General features: G+C 37.5%; 1 protein-coding gene across 1 annotated transcript; it reads left to right on the top strand.

Moving 5' to 3' along the window:
* The first annotated feature begins 3360 nt into the window (after nt 1-3360).
* On the top strand, nt 3361-19544 carry DBR1 (debranching RNA lariats 1). The gene is made up of 8 exons (XM_045791843.2): nt 3361-3955; nt 4577-4701; nt 6803-6883; nt 8630-8715; nt 10371-10595; nt 13119-13199; nt 13437-13582; nt 14049-19544. Exons 1-8 carry the CDS (start codon nt 3759-3761, stop codon nt 14740-14742), a joined length of 1635 nt encoding a protein of 544 aa, XP_045647799.2. The 5' UTR covers nt 3361-3758; the 3' UTR covers nt 14743-19544.
* The last annotated feature ends 1156 nt before the right edge of the window (nt 19545-20700 follow it).

Genomic DNA, 20700 nt, shown 5'->3' with positions numbered 1-20700 from the left:
ATTCCAAGGCTGTTGAGCGCATGGAATAATTGGAATGGTTTTATATTCCTTAGGAAAATGTAATTGGCACACTTTGGAAACTGACCTATCTATCAAAGCTAAACATATATCTACTCTATACTCAGAGATTATATTCCTGGACATAATCGAAGGGAAATAAGTGCTATGTCCACTAAAAGATTTTTACAAGAATGTGCATGCTGGTTTTATTCACAATAGCTCCAAAGTAGAAACAACACAATTGTCCTTCAGCAGGACAATAGACAAGCAAACTGTGATATGTTCACACAATGGAATACTACACAGTAATAAGAAACAGCATCCTATGGTTATATCTATTTATATTATAGATTTACAGATGAATCTCACGGACATTAAATTAAGTGCATAATGTATATCGACATTTATATGAAGTTTGTAAACAAGCAAAAGTGAAATAGGTGAAGGAGATTAAGAGTCCGCTTAGGATGAGCATTGAGCAATGTATAGAATTGTTGAATCACTGTATTGTATGCCTGAAACTAATATAATACTGTGTATTAACTATACTGGAATTAGAAAAAAAACAAGCAAAGCTCATCTATGTTGATAGAGGTTAGAATAGTGCTTTTCTTTTGGGTGTAGGGGCTTGTGAGGAAGTACAAGGGAGCCTTCCTGAATGCTGGAAATATTTTATATCTTGATATGGGTGGTGGTCATATGAGTGATTACATATGTAAAAATGCATCAAAATGGGCTCTTCAGTTCTAATTTGTTCATGTTACTTTAAGTCAGACCTCAATTAAAATATTTTCCATGGAAGAAAAAAGATCCAGAAAACAACATTTCTTGTAGATTAAAAACCAATGGATCTATGGTCAAGTAATCTTCGACAAAGCAGGAAAGAATATCCAATGGAAAAAAGACAGTCTCTTCAACAAACGGTGTTGGGAAAATTGGACAGCCACATGTAGAAGAATGAAACTGGACGACTTTTTTACACCATACACAAAAATAAACTCAAAATGGATGAAAGACCTAAATATGAGACAGGAATTCATCAAAATCCTAGAGGAGAACATAGACAGCAACCTCTTTGACCTTGGCTGCAGCAACTTCTTTTTTTTTTTTTTTTAAGATTTTATTTACTTATTTGACACAGAGAGAGACAGTCAGTGAGGGAACACAGGCAGGGGGAGTGGAAGAGGAAGAAGCACGCTCCCAGCAGAGGAGCCTGATATGGGGCTCGATCCCAAGACTCTGGGATCACACCCTGAGCCGAAGGCAAACGCTTAACAACTGAGCCACCCAGGTGCCCCTGCAGCAACTTCTTACTAGACACGTCTGCAGCAACTTCTTACTAGACACTAGCAAGGGCAACAAAAGTAAGAATGAACTATTGGGATTTCATCAAGATAAAAATCTTTTGCAAAGTAAAGGAAACAGTCAACAAAACCAAAAGACAACCTACAGAAGGGAGAAGATATTTGCAAATGTCTTATCAGATAAAGAGCTAGTATCCAAGATCTATAAAGAACTTATCAAATGTAATACCCAAAAAACAAGTAATCCAGTCAAGAAATGGGCAGAAGACATGAACAGACATTTCTCCAAAGAAGACATCCAAATGGCCAACAGACACATGAAGAAATGCTCAACATCACTCAACATCAGGGAAATACAAATCAAAACCACAATGAGATACCACCTCACACCAGTAAGAATGGCTAAAATGAATGAGTCAGGAAACAACAAATGTTGGCGAGGGTGTGGGGAATGGGGAACACTTTTACACTGCTGGTGGGAATGCAAGCTGGTGCAGCCACTCTGGAAAACAGTGTGGAAGTTCCTCAAAAAGTTGAAAATAGAGCTACCCTATGATCCAGCAATTGCACTACTAGGTATTTACTCAAAGAATACAAACATAGTGATCCGAAGGGTGATCTGCACCCCAAAGTTTATAGCAGCAATGTGCACAATAGCCAAACTACGCAGAGAGTCCAAAAGTCCATCAGCAGATGAACAGGTAAAGAAGATGTGGTATATCTATACAATGGAATATCACTCAACCATCAAAAAAAATGAAATCTTACCATTTGCAATGATGTGGACGGAACTAGAGGGTATTTTGCTAAGCAAAATAAATCAATCAGAGAAAGATGGTTTTATGGTTTCACTCCTATGCGGAATTTAAGAAACAAAACAGAGGACCTTAGGGGAAGGGAAGGAAAAATAAAATAAGATGAAATCAGGGAGACAAACCATAAGAGACTCTTAACTATAGGAAACAAACTGAGGGTTGCTGGAGGGAAGGAGTGGAGAGGTGGGGTAACTGGGTGGTGGGCATTAAGGAGGGCACGTGATGTAATGAGCCCTGGGTGTTATATGCAACTGATGAATCACTGAACTGTATCTCTGAAACTAATAATACACTATATGTTAATTGAATTTAAATAAAATCTTAAAAATCAAATGGAAAAAGTTAAATTTAACAATGCTGTTAAAAGCATCTCATATATTTAAAAATCCAAATCAGAAGGAAAATATAATATTAAAAAAATTGGAAATACTAGATTCCCATTCCTTTCTTCTCTCTTGATCAGTTTAAACACCATGACAGTTATATCTTGTAAATTTGAAAGAAATTGCCTGTAATCCACTCTGGGTACAATGTCTTTGAGTGGATTTCTTCAACTTTTCCACTATTTTCTTATTGTCATGTTTCTGTTAACATCTTCAGCTTACTTTTGAATTAATTCTGGTGTCATTGTTCCTACAATGTTATTTTATGCATTTTTTTTAAAAAATGACAGATGTATTTTTAACTCTCTGTATTATCTTGATCAGATTACATTTCTTGATTAAGTTGGCCAGAGGTGTTCTACTGTTTTTGCTTGTCTGTCTTGGCCACTCATTTTTTCAATTGTTTGGTTCTTTTTCCTCCTGGACATTTTCGAGACATTCTTCAGCTTTCATTGAGCCTGCAGTCTAGTTATGCAAACACCTATTTGGTAGGAAAAAGAAGAGTCCCTGGCCCCTTTTAAAAAAATAACTGATAATTTTAGAAACCCCCAGGGAGTTTTTAAGTTTTATTTAAAAATTATTTTTAGTTTGATGTGTCTTTTAAAAAATCTTTTAATTTCTAATTCGCTTTCAGGCAACTATCTTTGCTGTGAGAGGTTTGTACTGGGGGTTAGCCAATGCCACGGTCTCACTTGTTTAGTCTGGCTTAATTTTATCAAACTAAACTACTGTTCCCGGGTTTAAAAAAAAAAAACACACTTCTGGTTTTGATTTTTTTTTTTTAAATTTATTCATTTATTTGTGTGTGTGAGAGAGAGAGCGCGCACTACCGGCAGGCAGAGGGAGAAGCAAACTGCCCGCTGAACAACCAGGAGTCCAATGGCTCGGGAGTCAAACCCGGGACTCTGGGATCAGGACCTCAGCCGAAGGCAGACGCTTAACCGACTGAGCCACCCAGGCGTCCCCTGGTTTTGATTTTTATCATCTGTCAGACTGCTAGAACTCAAGGAGCCAGGAAGACAGGGAAAGCCCCAGCCGATTAGAACGCTCTCTCAACCCCTGTAATTCTTGCCCTTTCCTATCCCTCTCGCGAGATTTGGAAACCGGAAGTGAATTCTATTTCAGGCGTCTTTTCGAGGGGTGGGTTCATTCAGTGTTGGCGGGAGCCGAGCGGTCTCTCGGCTCTTTGCTGGCCGGCCTGGGCTGCCTCTGGTGTAGGGACTTGCGGGCAGCGCTCCCCGCCTCGAGCCGGCAGGATGCGGGTGGCTGTGGCCGGCTGCTGCCACGGCGAGCTGGACAAGATCTATGAGACGCTGGCTCTGGCGGAGAAGCGCGGCCCCGGGCCAATAGATCTTCTGCTGTGCTGCGGCGACTTCCAGGCGGTGCGCAACGAGGCCGACTTGCGTTGCATGGCCGTCCCGCCCAAGTACCGCCACATGCAGACCTTCTACAGGTGAGCGGCGGGGTCCGGGCCTCGGACCAGCGGTACGAGGTGTGACTATCCAGCAGTGGGTGGGAGAGAGCCCGGACTGGATTCGAATTCTTCCCTGCCACTGACTAGTTGTCTTACTTAGTTACCTTCTTTGTTCACGCTGTGTCTCGGAACGGGTGTTTAGTAAATGTCACTTTTCTCATTTCCTTTCACCGGTCTTGTCTGTTTACGGAAGGGACCGAAGCCTGAGGGGGAAACCTGCAGGAAGAAGCTGACAGGTTAATCTACCTTGTACTTGATAGGACTCTGGGACTGCTTTATTTACTGATCCAGGAGGTTTTATTGGATACCTGCTTTGTGCTCGTCCGCGTTCTAGAAGCTAAGGTTAAGAACTGACAAAGTTCCTGACCTCATTGAATGCACACTGGCTTTGAACCCAAGGTGGCAGCCCCTTCATTCTTAAGGACAAGCATAGGCAATTCTATTAGAAAGAGATTTTTAATTTTTTATGGTGAGCTCAGATTTTTCCTTTGGACCTTATTTTGCTTTTCTGCTATGCCCAATTTTATAAGCATGAGTTATTTATTTTCTCTATGCCTGATTTCTGCTATACCAACTGACAACTTTACCCTTATGTTCTAGGTATTACTCTGGAGAGAAAAAGGCTCCAGTTCTCACAATCTTCATTGGGGGAAACCATGAAGCTTCAAATCATTTGCAAGAGTTACCCTATGGTGGCTGGGTGGCGCCAAACATTTATTATTTAGGTATGTGTAGGTGGGTAATTTTTTGGTTTGGAATGGAAGAGCCTGTCAGGATTTGTGTAATAGTTGGGCAGCATCTTGAGATGTATAGTGTTTTGGGAATGCTTCTTAATTTAAATAGTTAATTATGAAAATGTAATTAAAACAGTTAATTTAAGTAGGTAATCATGAAAATATGTCTGTGCTTCATCTAGTGTTTTAAGCAATATAGATAATATAATGTAACAATAAGTATAACTGCAAAGACCTTTTACACTATTTGCAATCCCTTTATTTTTCTCTTACTCTCTTAAATTAAGAAAACTTAAACTTATTATAATGGAATTTGTTAAACATACACAAAAGTAGAGAATAGTATAATGAATCTTTGTACCTATTAACCAGCTTCAACAACTATTATCATTCTGCCATCCTTATTTCAACCCCACTCCCCTCCAAACTTTTTTGTGGGAAGAAGTGACTGGAGTATTGTAAAATAAATCCCAACCATTAGATTATTTCACCCGTGAATACTTCAGTACATATTTTTAAGAGATAAGGATTTTTTTTTTTGAAGATTTTTATTTATTTATTTGACACAGAGAGAGACAGAGGGAGAGAGCAAGCACAAACAGGGGAGAGTGGCAGGCAGGGGAGAAGCAGGCTTCCCACTGAGCAAGGAGCCCAATGTGGGGCCAGATTCCAGGACCCTGGGATCATGATCCAAGCCGAAGGCAGCGGGTTAACCGACTGAGCCACCCAGGTGCCCCAAGAGATAAGGATTTTTTAAAACATCACAGCTACAGTACCATTAACTAAAGTAGCAGTAATTCCCATTATCTGTTGCCTGGTTCATGTTCAGATTTCTGCGATTATCACAAAGAGGTTGGTTTTACAATTGACTGTTCAAATAGAATCCAAACAAGATCCACACATTTCATTCTAAAGCCTCTTAGACTATAACGGTCTTTTTTCTCCCCCACCCAGTGTTGTTTATTTGTTGAAGAAAATGAGAAATTTGTCTTATAGAATTTCCCGCTTTCTGGATTTAGCTGATTGGAATTTCTTATGTTGTTTAACATGTTCCTTTTCTCCTCTGCATTACTTGTAATCTGTGTTTAGATTCATAGTCTGATTAGATTCAGGTTCAGTTTTAGTCCTGTTACACTATACAGTCCTTTCTTTATTTAAATGTTTTTAGTGGGGTGCTGGGGTGGCTCACTCAGTTGAGGGCACGACTCTTGGTTTTGGCTTAGGTCATGGTCTCAGCATTGTGAGATAGAGCCGAGCCCCACTTTGGGCTCCTCACTCAGCGTGGAGTCTGCTGGAGAGATTCTCCTTCTCCTTCTCCCTCCGCCTCTGCTCCTCCCCTAGCTCGTGCTTTCTCTCTCTCAAATAAATAAAACCTTTTTTTTTTTTTTAAGATTTTATTTATTCATTTGACAGAGAGACAGCCAGCGAGAGAGGGAACACAAGCGGGGGAGTGGAAGAGGAAGAAGCAGGCTCATAGCAGAGGAGCCTGATGGGGGGCTCGAACCCAGAACGCCGGGATCACGCCCTGAGCCGAAGGCAGACGCTTAACGACTGCGCTACCCAGGCGCCCCAATAAATAAAATCTTTTTAAAAAAATAAATGTTTATAGCTCTGATGATGACACCATAACTTCAGACATGTAATTTCTCTACCTTGTTACTGCTTGATTTTTTGACAGCTGCAATATTGTGAAAAGATGTTTGAAGTTGGTCAGTCAGAAATGAAATATAGAAACTGCAGGTTCTTTATACCTGTTCACTTTCAGATTTATAACATATAAATCCATCATAGGACATTTTTCCTTATTCCCCCCCCAACCCACTGTATGTCTATTTCTCCCTTACCATACCTAATCTCATTTGTTCCTTCCTTTCTGCTTAATCTCTTGCCTATCTGCTTCTAGGGCTCTTCTCCCTAGTCTGCCGTATATATTGTTGGCATATCACTATGTAAAAGAGTAACTTCATCATGACTTTTAATTTTCAAATAATTTTAGGACTGCGTGGAGTTCTAGGCCTTTAAACTATTCATTTAGTTAGTAAAGAGATTACTTCTGCCTTTGGTAATTTTATTTAACTGTGTACTTTTTCAGGTTTGGCTGGTGTAGTAAAATACCGAGGCGTAAGGATTGGTGGCATCTCTGGTATCTTTAAATCTCATGACTATCGAAAAGGTATTATTCTGAGAATTGTTTTTAAACCTAAGAACTTGCATGCCTCAGAGTAACTTAAGCATAATATATAGTTTGACTTTTTCATTGGATTTTTTTCTCTGAACTATTATTACTTTTTTTAATGAAATATTTTATACATATGAAAATGCTGAGAACACTAGAACCTACTATTTATGTATCCACCATCTAGTTTTATCAAGTCTTTGTATTTTGTGACTTTTAATTAGGATTTTTAAGAAATGAAACAGTACAGATACAGTCAGAGCTCATTGTTTATCTGTCCTCAGTCCCATTCTTCTCCTTTTATCCTTCCCTTTCCTCACCGGACAGTCATTCTTCTGAATTTGGTATTTGTCATTTGCTTGATTATGTCTTTGCGAGATGTGTAACAGCTTTAAACAGTGTATGATATGGCATGTTTTAAACTTCATGTGAATGTATCGTTTTGCAGCTTGCTTCAATGTTTAATGTTTTTGAAATCCATGTTGATACATCTCACTCTACTCATTTTAATTTGTGAGTAGTATTCCATTGTGGAAGTATACCGCACTGTGCTTATTCATTCCATTGTATCTGAAAAGATTATACCTTGGTTTTAAAGTTAAAGGAATAACTTGGGTTCACAGGGATTTCAAAATTTTTTGAGTTGGCAGCTAAAACTTATATCCTCAATGTAACTGTTAAATCACAAGTCTGTTCTCTGCTGCGCTGTTCTCCATGATTCTGAACTATTGGCACAGGAGTACAAAAATAGGCCATCTCCTTCATGGCAAGTGTGGGTGCAAACTGTCCTCCACTCTTTGGAGGACAGCTGGTAGTCTGTGGAAATTATAAAAGTACTCTGACCCAGGAGTTCTATTTCCAGGAATATAATTTACAGATATATTCCGCAAGTGCAAAATGATGTGTACACATTTTTTTATTTTGGCTTTGTTTGTAATGGCAAAAGGTAGGAACTAATTAACTATATCATGATAAAATAATACAATGTAGTGCTATGAAGCTATTTTTTTTAAGGAAGAGAAGTATCTCCATGTGTGAGATACAAAGAACTCCAAGATAAGTGAAAAAAACAAGGCACAGAACATGTATAAACTATATTGCCATTTGTGTGAGAAAAAAAAAAAAGGAAGGATAAAGTAGTTTGTGTATTATTATATGCATTGCATACTTGATATCCCTGGAATAAAATACTAAAACCTGATTAACACTGGTTGCCTCTAGGTAGCGTTACTGGTGGCTGGGGGACAGGAATAGGAGGATCCCTGCCTCCCATTGTTTTAGCAGCTTTGTAGAAGTAAAATTTACATATATTTGAAAGTATACAATTCAATGATTTTTAGTAAATTTATAGGGTTATGCAACCATCCAGATTTAGAACATTTCTATCATTCCCCAAAGTTTTGTAGTTAATCCCTGCTCCCACCCCAGCCCTAGGCATCACTGGTCTACTCTTATTCCATTCTGATGGTATCTTTTAAATTTTAAACTATGTGAATAACCAACATATTCCATAACAAATATAATTTAATTTAAAAAATTATAAGCCCCTCAATTATTTAGATTTCTAGTTAGTGATCACTTATTAGTAGAAAATACCAGTATTTTAAGAGCAGTGTCTTCATAAAATTTTTAAGAACCAAAAGCATTAACGACAGACCTCAGGTTTGGAGAAGTGTGTGTATATATTTGTATTTGCGGTATTAAGGGAGTTGAATATAGCTTATTTCTCTTCTTTAATTTAAGGTCATTTTGAGTGCCCCCCTTATAATCCAGCTACAATAAGGAGTATATATCATGTGAGAAATATTGAAGTCTATAAATTAAAACAGGTATGTAAAAAGTACATTATAGCAGACTTGAAAAAAATGTTAAAGTAATTCTGTACCAAAGTGTATTTTGATCATTTTGGTATACGACTTCCAAGAAGAGCTTAATTCAGTATTTCTAAAATTTGGATCTTGAGTTGCTTTTAGGAGGTTCACAGATGAACATTTTTTAATTCTAATGTTATGAATTTATTTTAGGGAGTAATAATAAAATAGAATATTTAATCCATGATTTCAGGTATCACTACTTAGGATAAGACTAAAGAATATATATTGCCATAAAGTGATACTTTAAAGAAAATATTAAAATATTTTAAATAATGGTATTAAATAGGAAATAAATAGTGGTAAAAAGGGTAGAGAATATGGTAAAATTGTGAAGGTGGTATTGGAACACTGGCTTAACTGGAGAGTAGGTGAAACTAGGTTTTTGTTTGAGGACGCATTAAATGCCTGACAACTGGGCTAAGCAGTTTTCGCACGTGATATTTCATATAATTGCCACACAATTCTATGAAGTAGGTGTTACTCTGACTTCATCATGTTAAGGATGCGAGGCCAAGGCTCAGATAGGTAAGTAGCCTGCCCTGGATTTCCCAAGGAGTTAAGGGGTGGAGGCTGCCTGATGCCCTCAGGCCCTTCCCACCATACCCTACAGTCTCTGCAAGAGTTTGAGGATGCTTTGCGGGCATTTCTTTAATACCTTGCTCATGACAGTTACCTAGCTGGAATGCTTTTTCCCTTTTACCCACTTCAGTCCTACCAGTCTTCAAAGAACCAGCTTAGATACCAGTGTTCTAGTTTTTTGTTTGGTTTGGTTTTTTAAGTAGGCTCCATGCCCAGTGTGGAGCCCAACTTGAGGCTTGAACTCATGACCCTGAGATCAAAACCTGAGCTGAGATTAAGGGTCAGACGCTTAACCAACTGAGCCACCCAGGTGCTCCACCAGTGTTCTAGTTTAAAGCCTATCCTGAAATTTCATTGCATTTACTGCCTGAATCAGTTATTCAGTGATTAGTCCTATCTTGTATTGTCTTGAACACCTAAGTTATTTTAATTTAGTTTTCTAAGTATTTATTGCAGATTACTTGAAGGTGCTGGGGATCAGTAAAGTATGGAGTGTATTTTGTGGCCTCCCTGTGAAGACACCAGCCACCTTAAATACCTCTACAATAATTTATGTAGTAAACAGAGTTTTTTAGGTGTATGCTGTATGAGTCCATTAGGGAAAAAATATATATACCTTTGGGTTTTATTGTATTATTTACATTAGAGATCTCATGAAATCTGGTGTCTCTGTGTCTTGAAACAGTTTCTTCAATAGAAAGGAAAAGAATGGCAGTTATTATATATTTTACAGGCCCTATACCAAAAACATAGCTGGCTGACAGTCTGATCAAAGTGTGTCTGTATGGCCCTACCTTGCCATGGAAAATAGGGGTGATTTGTGAGGAGAGAGAAAGCAGTTTCTCCTGGTTTAGATGAGTAAGTTTGGTATTTCTTAGTTTTTCTGTGACTTTCGTAAATGAAGTTTCCTTAGAATGAATTACACAGAAATCTCAAGCTCTAAGTGGGCAAATGGTTGTGTAGTGGTGGAGAGAAAGCCAGGGATTGCTTTTCATCTGTTTTTAAAAGTTTTCTTTCTTTTTCTGTTAAAGCTGAAGCAGCCTATGGACATATTCTTATCTCACGATTGGCCAAGAAAGATCTATCATTATGGAAATAAGCAGCAGCTTCTTAAGACTAAATCTTTTTTCCGACAAGAAGTGGAAAATAACACACTGGGAAGTCCTGCCGCCTCAGAGCTCTTAGAGCACTTCAAGCCCACGTACTGGTTTTCCGCACACCTTCATGTGAAGTTTGCAGCCTTGATGCAGCACCAGGTAGAAACCAAAAATATTTATTCTTTCATCTAACAAACACTTATCAAATATGTGCGGGCTAAGGCACTATGGGCACAGTTGTAAATCGAGAGAAAGAGATCAAAGATAACTTTGCTTTTGTGAGTAACTCCGTATGCTTGGGGGGAAGAGACATGCAGGTGATTATAAAATAGTGTAATAAATTTGTGATGAAAAGTGCAGGATACTGTGGGAGCACCTATGCCATACTGTGCTGAGATGGGGGTGCGGACGGGAGATGAAGAGATTGAGAAGGTTTTGCAGAGGAATTGATTGTGCCAGGAAGCAGTAGAATCCAGGTAACACCGTCCAGGTAGAGCGATCAGTGTGCGCAAAGGCTGGCGGCCTGAATGCCTGGCGCGCTTCGGGGGCTGCAGCAGTCCCTACGGCTGAGGCAGAGGGAGAGACGGGGCTGGAACGAGATCGTAGCTGCTTTCCGGGCCACGCTCTGGAGTGTGGGTTTTAACCAGAAGGTAATGGGCAAGGTTGAGGAGTGATAAACCAGATTTTCACTTCAGAAAGATTAGTTTGGTAGCAGTTTTGTGTATGGATTGTAGTTAGTAAAATGGGAGGCATATTTAAGCAAAAGATGAGGTTCTAACCTGCAGTGAAGAGGGAACACAGAGAAGGCAGGTTCCAGAGAGATTTTTGGAAGCAGAATCATCTGGATTTGGTGACAGAGGGACTCCCAGAATTTTCCTTGGGAAACTGTGCATATGATAGTGCTCGATGGAAGGTAGAGAATAAATTTATACTTACAGTTAGGCTTTTATGGAAATGTGTGGTTCTCCCTTTCCCCTCCCATTCTCACCAAACTCTGACTTTCCCCATAAAGTACTCCATAGGGAAAACGTTTAGAAAATGCTGGGTTAACAAGGGTAGAGATTTCTTCTTGAAGGCTTCTATAGAATTTCTGAGAGTTTTTAATGTGTTAACGGGCACTGCTTTCTCCAAGAGTGGAATGTGGTGTGCAGTGCTTCCTGAACTTGACCCAACACTTTTCCGTGGTGGGGGTACACTTTAATGATGTTCCTCAAATACAGTTGGAGAGGTTCTGTTTGAAAACATTCCTGTAGGCCCTTGCTGTTGTGGGCTTATCCTCACGCCCCAGTTTCACTGGAAAGAGGAAGCAAGATTACTCTTTTTATTTTCCTTTGGGCCACTGCCAAAGTGATTATCCTCTTTTAATGTCCAACTCATCCATTTCTATCAGTCACCTGTTCTACGTCTGTGTTACTCTCTTCTGTCTCCTAGGGCTCATGACACTCCTGGATTTTTACTGAAGCATCAGATTTGGTCCTTTCCTCCCCATCCATCTTTTGTTGTCAACCTCAGGGACTTAAATCTCTGAATTAATATGTTTGATCCCTTTTTCTTAGCTCCTCAACCTCCTCTGACTTTGCCAGTGTTCTGTCTCAGCCCCTTTTCCAACACCAAAAACCACCTTTCCTCAGAACTGCCCTGCTGCCACTATCTGCCTGTAATCTGTGTGCCTTGCACGTCCCTTAGTCCCTCACCACCAGTGAACTGAAACCTGGCCTGCAGCAGGATGGCCCATAGCCTACTTCCTTGTCTTTTTTCCTCCGTGTGCCTTACTCTTCTCCCTGAGTCACTTTTTTACTACATCCAATATGAACTTTGTGTTTGTGACCCACCACCTCCTGCCCGTGTTTCTTTCTGCCAATTCTTTTTTTTTTTTTAAATAGTTTCATTGGAGTATAGTTTACATAACGTATAATTCGCCTACTTAATTGTACAATTCAGTGAGTTTTAGTATATTTCCAGAATTCCAGATGTTTCCAGAGCAAACATCACGTAGCCCAGTTTTAGAACATTTCCAGCACCCCAGAAGATCTTTTGGGTCTGTCTGCTGTCAGAGTCCTGTTCTCATCCTCAGCCCCAGGCACCCATTAATCTGCTTTGTGTCTCTCTAGATCTGCCTCTTCTGAACATTTATATAAATGGGGTCAAAAATCTATAGTCTTTGGCTTGTGGTTTCTTTCCTTTGCTTGTTTTTAAGGTTCGTTCATGCAGCAGGTTTAGTATTTTTTTCATCTTTATTGTTGAACGATATTTCGTTCTGTGAATGTATCATATCTACTTTTGGTGTTGTATCTAAGAAATCTTCGCCCAACCTAAGGTTATAAAGATTTTTCCCTATAATTTCTTCTAAAAGTTGTTCAGTTTTAGTTCTGCCAGATCACTTTAAAGCTTTTCTGTTATCATTAACCTTTGCGTTATGTGCTTTAACAGTATCATTATTATCATCAGCATGTGTATCTGCTTTTACTTTTGTAAGGAAATTGAAGCCCACAGAATTCAAGTGCCTTGCCCATCATTACACACGTGGTTATAGAACTCACTTATTTTGGAACAGTGACAGTTGTTGCTTTGACACACGGCTTAGGGGTGTGTTTAATAAAGATTCTTTCCATCCTGTTCTGTGTATGACTTACCTGTGATGTTTTAACATTTTTTTTCTTAAATCATGGTTCATATTTCTAGGCCAAGGATAAAGGACAGACAGCCAAAGCAACCAAATTTTTAGCCTTGGACAAATGCTTACCGCATAGAGACTTTCTTCAGGTAAAAAGAAAATGAAATAGCTTTATAATATAGTTTTGCTCTTTCAGTGATTAGAAAAATAATAGTTTTCCCTTTAGAATTCATTTATGCTCTCTATAATTTATGTATTCTGAGAATTCTTTGAGGACAACGTTAGTGTTTGTAAGCTATTAAATTCCTTTTAAATTTTATTGTTATATTGAAATTCTTAGAATATTAGAAATGTATTTCTTAAAATTACCAATTTCTTTTCTATAGGTAATAGAAATAGAACATGACCCCAGTGCTCCTGAGTGCTTAGAGTATGATATTGAATGGCTCACTGTTCTCAGGGCTACTGATGATCTTATTAATGTGACTGAGCGCCAGTGGAATATGCCTGAAAATAATGGCCTGCATGCAAGGTACGTCTGACCTTATTTAGGGTTTGCTCACTCTGTTGCGTGCCTGATTTTTGTCCTTTCCACCTTTTTCTTTTTTTTAAATCAAGGGAATTATTGTTAAATGAGTGTCAGAGTAATTCGGGGTTTACTGACTGGTATAGAAAACTACAAGTTTTCCGTCTGGGATATAAAAATGGATGATGAATACCAACCCAAATAAGTGTATAAATGAATAAGCGTGCGTAAAACTATAATATGATGGGATTTGAGTCACACATTAATTTATACTTGTTTTAGAGTGTGAGCTAAGAACAGTTTTTTCTAAGAATTGTTTTTATTTCAAAATGGTCCTTTGGCAAATTAACTACAATTTTATTAGATGGAATTTTTATGTATGGTTTATACACACGAAGTCCATAGTTAGATTTCATCTCTTATTGTCTGAGGCTCATAAAATGTAAAAAGCTATTGTTTTGGACTTTTGTAGGTGGGATTATAGTGCAACAGAAGAAGCTATGAACAAAGTATTGGAAATACTGAATCATGACCTCAAAGTTCCATGTAACTTTAGCATAACAGCTGCTTGTTATGACCCTAGCAAGCCACAGACGCAAATGCAGTTGGTTCATAGGATCAATCCTCAAACTACTGAATTTTGTGCCCAACTTGGCATCACTGACATGAATGTCAGGCTTCAGAAGGCCAAGGAAGAACATCCCTTGTGTGGTGAATATGAAGAGCAGGATGACATGGAGAGTAGTGACTCTGGAGAAGACCGTAGTGAATATAACACAGACACATCTGCCCTGTCCTCTATTAATCCAGATGAAATAATGTTAGATGAAGAAGAGGAAGATGAAGATAGTATTGTAAGTACGCATAGTGACATGAATACACCGTCTGTAGAACCTTCTTCCGATCAAGCTTCTGACTTCTCTGCAAGCTTCTCTGATGTCAGGATCTTGCCGGGTTCCATGGTTGTATCATCTGATGATACTTTGGGTTCTCCAGATGGCAGAGAGGGGAAACTTGGTGAGGCTGCAGAGTCAGGGGATGGAAACGACTTAACCGAGTTGCCATTGAAGAGGCTGAGTGATGAACATGAACCTGAACAAAGAAAGAAAATTAAGAGGAGGAATCAAGCCATCTACACTGCAGTGGATGATGACGATGCAGCATAAGACAATTTACTTGTCTTAGTATTATATGTAGATATGTGATTTTTGAGACCATATTTTTAGAGTTGGATTTTTGACTCAAGATTTAACTTTGTAATAATGAAGTTACTTAAGAGAATTTTAGTTAGGTATTGACTTTGTCTTTAGTCCTTTGTATATTTCAGATAAAAATATTAAAATTTCATATATTTACTTGATCGAGTACCTTTTTTTGAAGATGTGTATTATTCACTTTCATTTTTTTCAGCAAGCATTTACTGAATACCTACTTTGTACCAGGCACTCTTCTGTAAGATGGCACTATAAAGACGAGTAAGACAGGGATTTTTACCTTTAAGGAGTTACTACCACTGTGAATATTTTGGTGTATAAATATGGCATATTTATATTTTGCTTTGCGAAGTCATTACTACATGTGTAATTTTGTATGCTTTATTTTTTGTTTATTATAAATATTTTCCCTGATCTCTTAATGTCTGTCAAACATAATTGAAATTGAAGATGGTAGATAAGGTTTCAGGAAATAAATTCCTTTAAATACTAAACATTGGTAAACATAAAATTTTACCCTTAATTGCTGAGATTCATACAACCTCGTAGACTTTGGCGTATTTTAGCTTCAGCTTTAATTTTCAGGTAACTATAGTAACTGTGTATGGGTCATTTTTGGGCATAGTTCAGCTTAGTATTAATTACTAGTAGGGATTGAGTTGCACAAATGCTGCCCGTTTGCTCTTGTGGATTGCTAGTAGTAGAATATTTTTATACGTATATTTTATACGTCCATCCTGTCTCTGGTTAAAACGCCTGAGTCACCTGAGGAGATGGTTGCCTTGTACTTGGATCAGTAGCCATGAATTCAGACTGTTCTGGGATGTCACCATCCCATAGTAGTCCACATCCAGGGGCCAGTCTAGGAGAACGACTTCACAGTTGGCTTCCATCTTGCCAGCATCTGACTTGAAGAAGGTTGAGCACTTTATCTTTATTGCCATCTATTTTGTTTACTTTCTTTTTTGAGTTGAATATTTACTTCACTTATTTTTATTTTCATTATTTACATAAAGTATTTAAAAGCTGTGGATTTCCCTCATCGCTGATGTAATGGAATCCCATAGTTCTAACATTTAGGTCCCTCCCCCAAAATTCTTTAATGAAGATAAATAAAAGCAGAAAATAATTAGATGTAAAATGAATAACAGAGTTCATAAAAAACCAAAGGCAATCCTTTAGCTTGCTCAATCAAGAAAGCACAAATGCCAAAAATAAATAATCAATCAATTAATCAATAAAAGGGAGAAATAGCCAGTAAAACGGGGTATTCAAACAAACATAGGATTACTCTCATAACTTGGTACAAATAAATTTGATAAATGATTACTTTCCGAGGAAAATAGAATTCACTGAAATTCATCCTACCTCAGGTGGAAAGTGACAAAAATTTCCACAGAAGGAATAGAGAAGGTTATCAAAGAATTAACTCCCACAAAACAGCACTTGGCCCAGATGGTTTCAGGAGGAAAGTACCAAATAATCCCTAAAGTTAGGTAAACTTCCAAAATGTAGAAAAATGAAGGAAAGTTTAGTTTTCTTTTTATGAAACAAATATGTTGATATCTAAATCTGATAAAGATTGCGCAAAAAAACTCCACAGACCAGTCTCATAAATATTGCTGCCGAAGTCCTAAATAAAATATTAGTAAACAGAATCTATAGCACATTTTAAGGTGATTTAGCATTACTGATACAAACATGGTTCAATATTAGGAAATGTGTTCATATAACTCACATGGTAGTAGATTTAAGAACAAACATGGTTATCTCCATGGATGATGAAAAGGCCTTTGGCAAAATTCAACAGCCATTTCTGATTTTTTAAAAAGTAAAATCTAGGAGTACCTGGATGGGCTCAGTTGGTTAAGCGTCCAACTCTTGGTTTCCACTCAGGTCATGATCTCATGGGTCTTGAAATGGAGCCCCGCATTGTTGGGCCCTATGCTCAGCGGGGAATCTGCTTGAAGATTCCCTCTGCCCCTTCCTCTCTCTTAAAAAATAAATAAATCTTTGGGGAAGAAAAAATAAAATCTAGCATCTTGTTTAATGGGGAAACACTATTGGCATTCTCATCAAAGGAAAGTAAGCAGGAAGTCAAGCAAGAAGACAGGATATCTGCTACCTCCATTACATTTTAACATTGTATTGTGTAAAGAACAAAACAATTAGACAAAAGAAAACAATGAGGGAAATCAAGATTGCAAAGGAAGAGGCAAGTACATACAGATGATCTGAATGTTTAGGTGGAAAACACAAGAAAATCCAAATTAAAACTAATACGGCACAGTAATAAGTAACACAGCAAGGTAACAAGATAAAAATTAACATACAAAGCAATAGCTTTGTATTTTACCCGTGACTGGTGTGATACAAACAATATCAAAAAGAAATACTTAACAAGAAATGTGCAAAGCCTGTAATGAGGAAAACCCTAAAATACACCCCAAAATGCAAAAGTAGACTTGAACTAATGGAAACATCTCTTATTCTTGGATAGATAAACATTTTAAAGATGCCAATTCTTCCCAAGTTAATACGTAAATTTAACATGGCCCCAATCAAAATATCAATACATGTTTTTGTTTTTTGTTTTCCTGGAGCTAGACAAGTTAACTTTTCAAGTTCATGTGGATAAATAATTTAGACAGGAATGCCCCCTCTAAAGAGCAGATTATGCTGGCCGTATCAGCTATTAAAACATATTATAAAACCTCTATAATTAAAACAATGTAGTATTGGTTCCTGAATGGACAGGCCTATGGAATAGAAAGGCCAGAAATAGGCCCAAACATATGGAAAATTTTAGCATATGATTTAAGTGGCATCTCTAATCACTGAGGAAAAAGATGATATTTTAAATAAATAGGGTTGGATCTCTGGGTATCCATTTGGAGGAGGAAAAACTTGTGTATATATATAAATGCTTTGTGATGTATATATATGTATATATGTATATATATATGTGTATATATATATATACACATATATATATATAAACTCCAAATAGACCAAACTTATAAATGTGAAGACTGAAACATAAATAGCATATGGAAGCCTGGGTAGGAGCGCCTGGGTGGCTCCAGCGGTTAAGCTTCCGACTCTTGGTTTTGGCTCAGGTGGTGATCTCAGGGTCGTGAGATGGAGCGGGGATCTTGATCAGAGAGAGAAAACGATCAGAGTCCTTGGTGCTCCTTAGTTGCAGTGGCAACACCATGACAAAACTGTCGAGTAGTTTCTATTTTACACCCTCGGAATTGCTCTTTTCTCTGCATAGGGTTTCAGCCTTCCTTTCATCTTCTAATCCCCATCTCCTTATCTCCTTCCAGTAAATTCCCCTCTTGTTTAATTTAGCCAGCCAGAGTTTTGGTGCTTGCAGCCAAAATAACCTGACTGATACATAGCTCCTGAGTGTTAATGAGCTTGTAATTGGAACAGGGGAGGAAAAGGCAAGATAAGAAAATTATGGTCCTCATCTATTATGATTTTCTTTAATTCTTATTTATCGGCTTAGGCCATTCATTACTCATTCAAGAAATATTTATTGAGATAAACACATCCCAGGCACTATGCCAGGGATACAATGGTGAGAAAAATCAGGTATAATTCCAGCCTTCATAGAGCTTATAGTACAATGAGGGAAATTAATATTAATAAAATAATCACCTCAATAATTACGAAATTCCAACTATAGCAGTATGGCAAATGAGAGGAATATGGTACTACAGAAGCAAATCAAAGGGGCATTTGATTCACAGGTATTGTTTAATATAATACCAGAGGTCTTGGTCAAAGCTATAAAATAAGAAAATAAGAGATAGAGAGGTTAGAAAGGAAACATTATTTGCAGACCATCTGTATGCAGATCACTCATACAGAAAGGATAAAAAGCAAAACAAAAGATTCATAGAAATAAACAAGGCCAACAAAAGTTTGCCAGGTACAAAGAACCTCAAAAATCAGAAGCATTTTTCTCAAATAGCAATAACCAGTAAGAAGAAAATGATAGAAACAACAACAACAAAATGTTTCTGGAAATTAATTTATCAAAAAATTCACAAGACTTCAATAAAGGAAAAAAAACTGTATCAAGGAAATAATTTAATATTTAAATGAGAAAATAGTCCAGGATTCTGGATGAGATGGCTTAACATTGTAAAGGTGTCAATTGTTGCCAGATCAACAAATTCCAACGATCACAAACCACCTAGGAGCAAGTGTGGACTCTGATCCTGGTAATTTAACAAATCCGGAAAGCCAAATTTTAATATAAAATATAGTAGTGATATTACGAAGAAGACTCAAAATCAGTTCCTAAAAGTATATAAAAGTCTGGTAACAAGAAATAGCATTGTGAAATATTGATGTGACCCCTATTTTTATTTTTAATATCTCAATTCAAATTTATCACTGAGTTCTTCTTCCTAGGGTCAACCGACATTACTGGTTGAGTTTCTTTTTCTCCTCTCTTTTGAGAAAGGCAATCCACACATTCTCTTTATTGTGTTTTTTTTCCCCACTTATAATATATCTTGGAGATGATTGTATGTCCGTATATAAAAGTTTTTCTTGTTCTTTTATGGATGCATATTATTCCATTGTATAGATGTATCTTAATTTACTAAGCCAGTCCCTTCTGATGGACATTAGGTTGTTTCTAATCCTTTGAAAATAAAAACAGTGAAAATGAAAATATATGTTATTTTGTTCATGTGCAACTAGATCTCTGGGATAAATTCCTGGTAATAAAATTGCTGGACACAGGGCATATTGGTTCATCATTTCAACAAGCATAGCTTAACTGTCCCCTGCTGAGGTTGTACAAATTTATGCTCCCAGCAACGTGTTAGAGTGATTGTTTTTCCACACTTTGCCCAACGCCTTGTATTATTAAACTTTATGGGCATTCGCGCATCTGAGAGGTAAAAATATCTCGGGGCAGCTTTAATCATCTCATATGTAAGGTTGAGTGTCTTCATATATTTAAACCTATTTGTATTTCTTTTACTGTAGACTGCTTGGTCATAGCTCTCACCTGATTTCCTACAGAAATGAAGTTTAATTTCTTACTGATTTTTAGGAGTTGTTATGTAACAGGCAGTTTAAAACTTTGCTCTTTGATTGTTTCTGACTATTAAGGAGTCAATAACCACTGCATCTTCAGGCATTTTTATAAAATAAAATTGTAAAATAATTAAAACACAGCATCAGAACACCCTCAAGACAAATGTATCGTTACTGAATTATTATAAAGTGAACACCCCTGTAACTACCACCCAGGTCACCCAGGTGGCTAGAAAGTTGCCATTTACCCCAGAAATCTATCCATATGCCCCATTCTGATCTCAACACCCTCCCTCCCAAAGTATCCGTTATCCTGTCTTGTATGGCGATACTTTCTTGTGTTTCTTTATAGCTTTTCACTTGTGGGCAATCCTAAACTCTATAGTATATCCTGACCGTTCAAAAAATTGCAACGTCTTTAAAGGGTCTTTTAGTCTTTAGGACTCCTCTCCATTTTTTCTTTTCTTTACACCTTTTCAGATGACAATCTCAGGACTTTTGTGTAGTTTTCCATAGTCTAGATTTTGCTCTTGGTGCAGTTCAACACATTCCTCTATCCTCTGTCATTTCCTGTAAACTGGCTCCTGGAGCCAGATGCTTTATCAGACTTAGATAAAATCCCTTTGAAAAGACCATAGGTGGTGCTGTGGTCCTTCATCAGGAGGCATACATGTCTGGTTTTCTCTCTTTTTGTGACATTAGCAGCTTTTGATGCCCAATGTCTAGAATGATTAGCTTATTGGGAGTTGTAAAATAAGGATATTCTAATTCAATAACTTATTTTTCATTTATTCATTGAAATGCTTTATATACATTTGTAAGGTGGAATATTTTTATAAGAATTCT

Source organism: Ursus americanus, chromosome 20 (genome assembly GCF_024610735.1).
Source record: "Ursus americanus isolate L20-20 chromosome 20, mUrsAme1.1.p, whole genome shotgun sequence".
NCBI lineage: Eukaryota > Metazoa > Chordata > Mammalia > Carnivora > Ursidae > Ursus > Ursus americanus.
The sequence above is the reverse complement of the archived record's forward strand: the minus strand, read 5'-3'. Positions and strand labels throughout refer to the sequence as shown.

Bases quoted from the DNA above. Each gene is read 5' to 3' on its own strand.
- DBR1 (XM_045791843.2), top strand. From the start codon at position 3,759: ATGCGGGTGGCTGTGGCCGGCTGCTGCCACGGCGAGCTGGACAAGATC. The intron at 10,596-13,118 runs GTAGAAACCAAA...TCATATTTCTAG, and splicing joins CAGCCTTGATGCAGCACCAG to GCCAAGGATAAAGGACAGAC. The intron at 13,200-13,436 runs GTAAAAAGAAAA...TCTTTTCTATAG, and splicing joins CGCATAGAGACTTTCTTCAG to GTAATAGAAATAGAACATGA.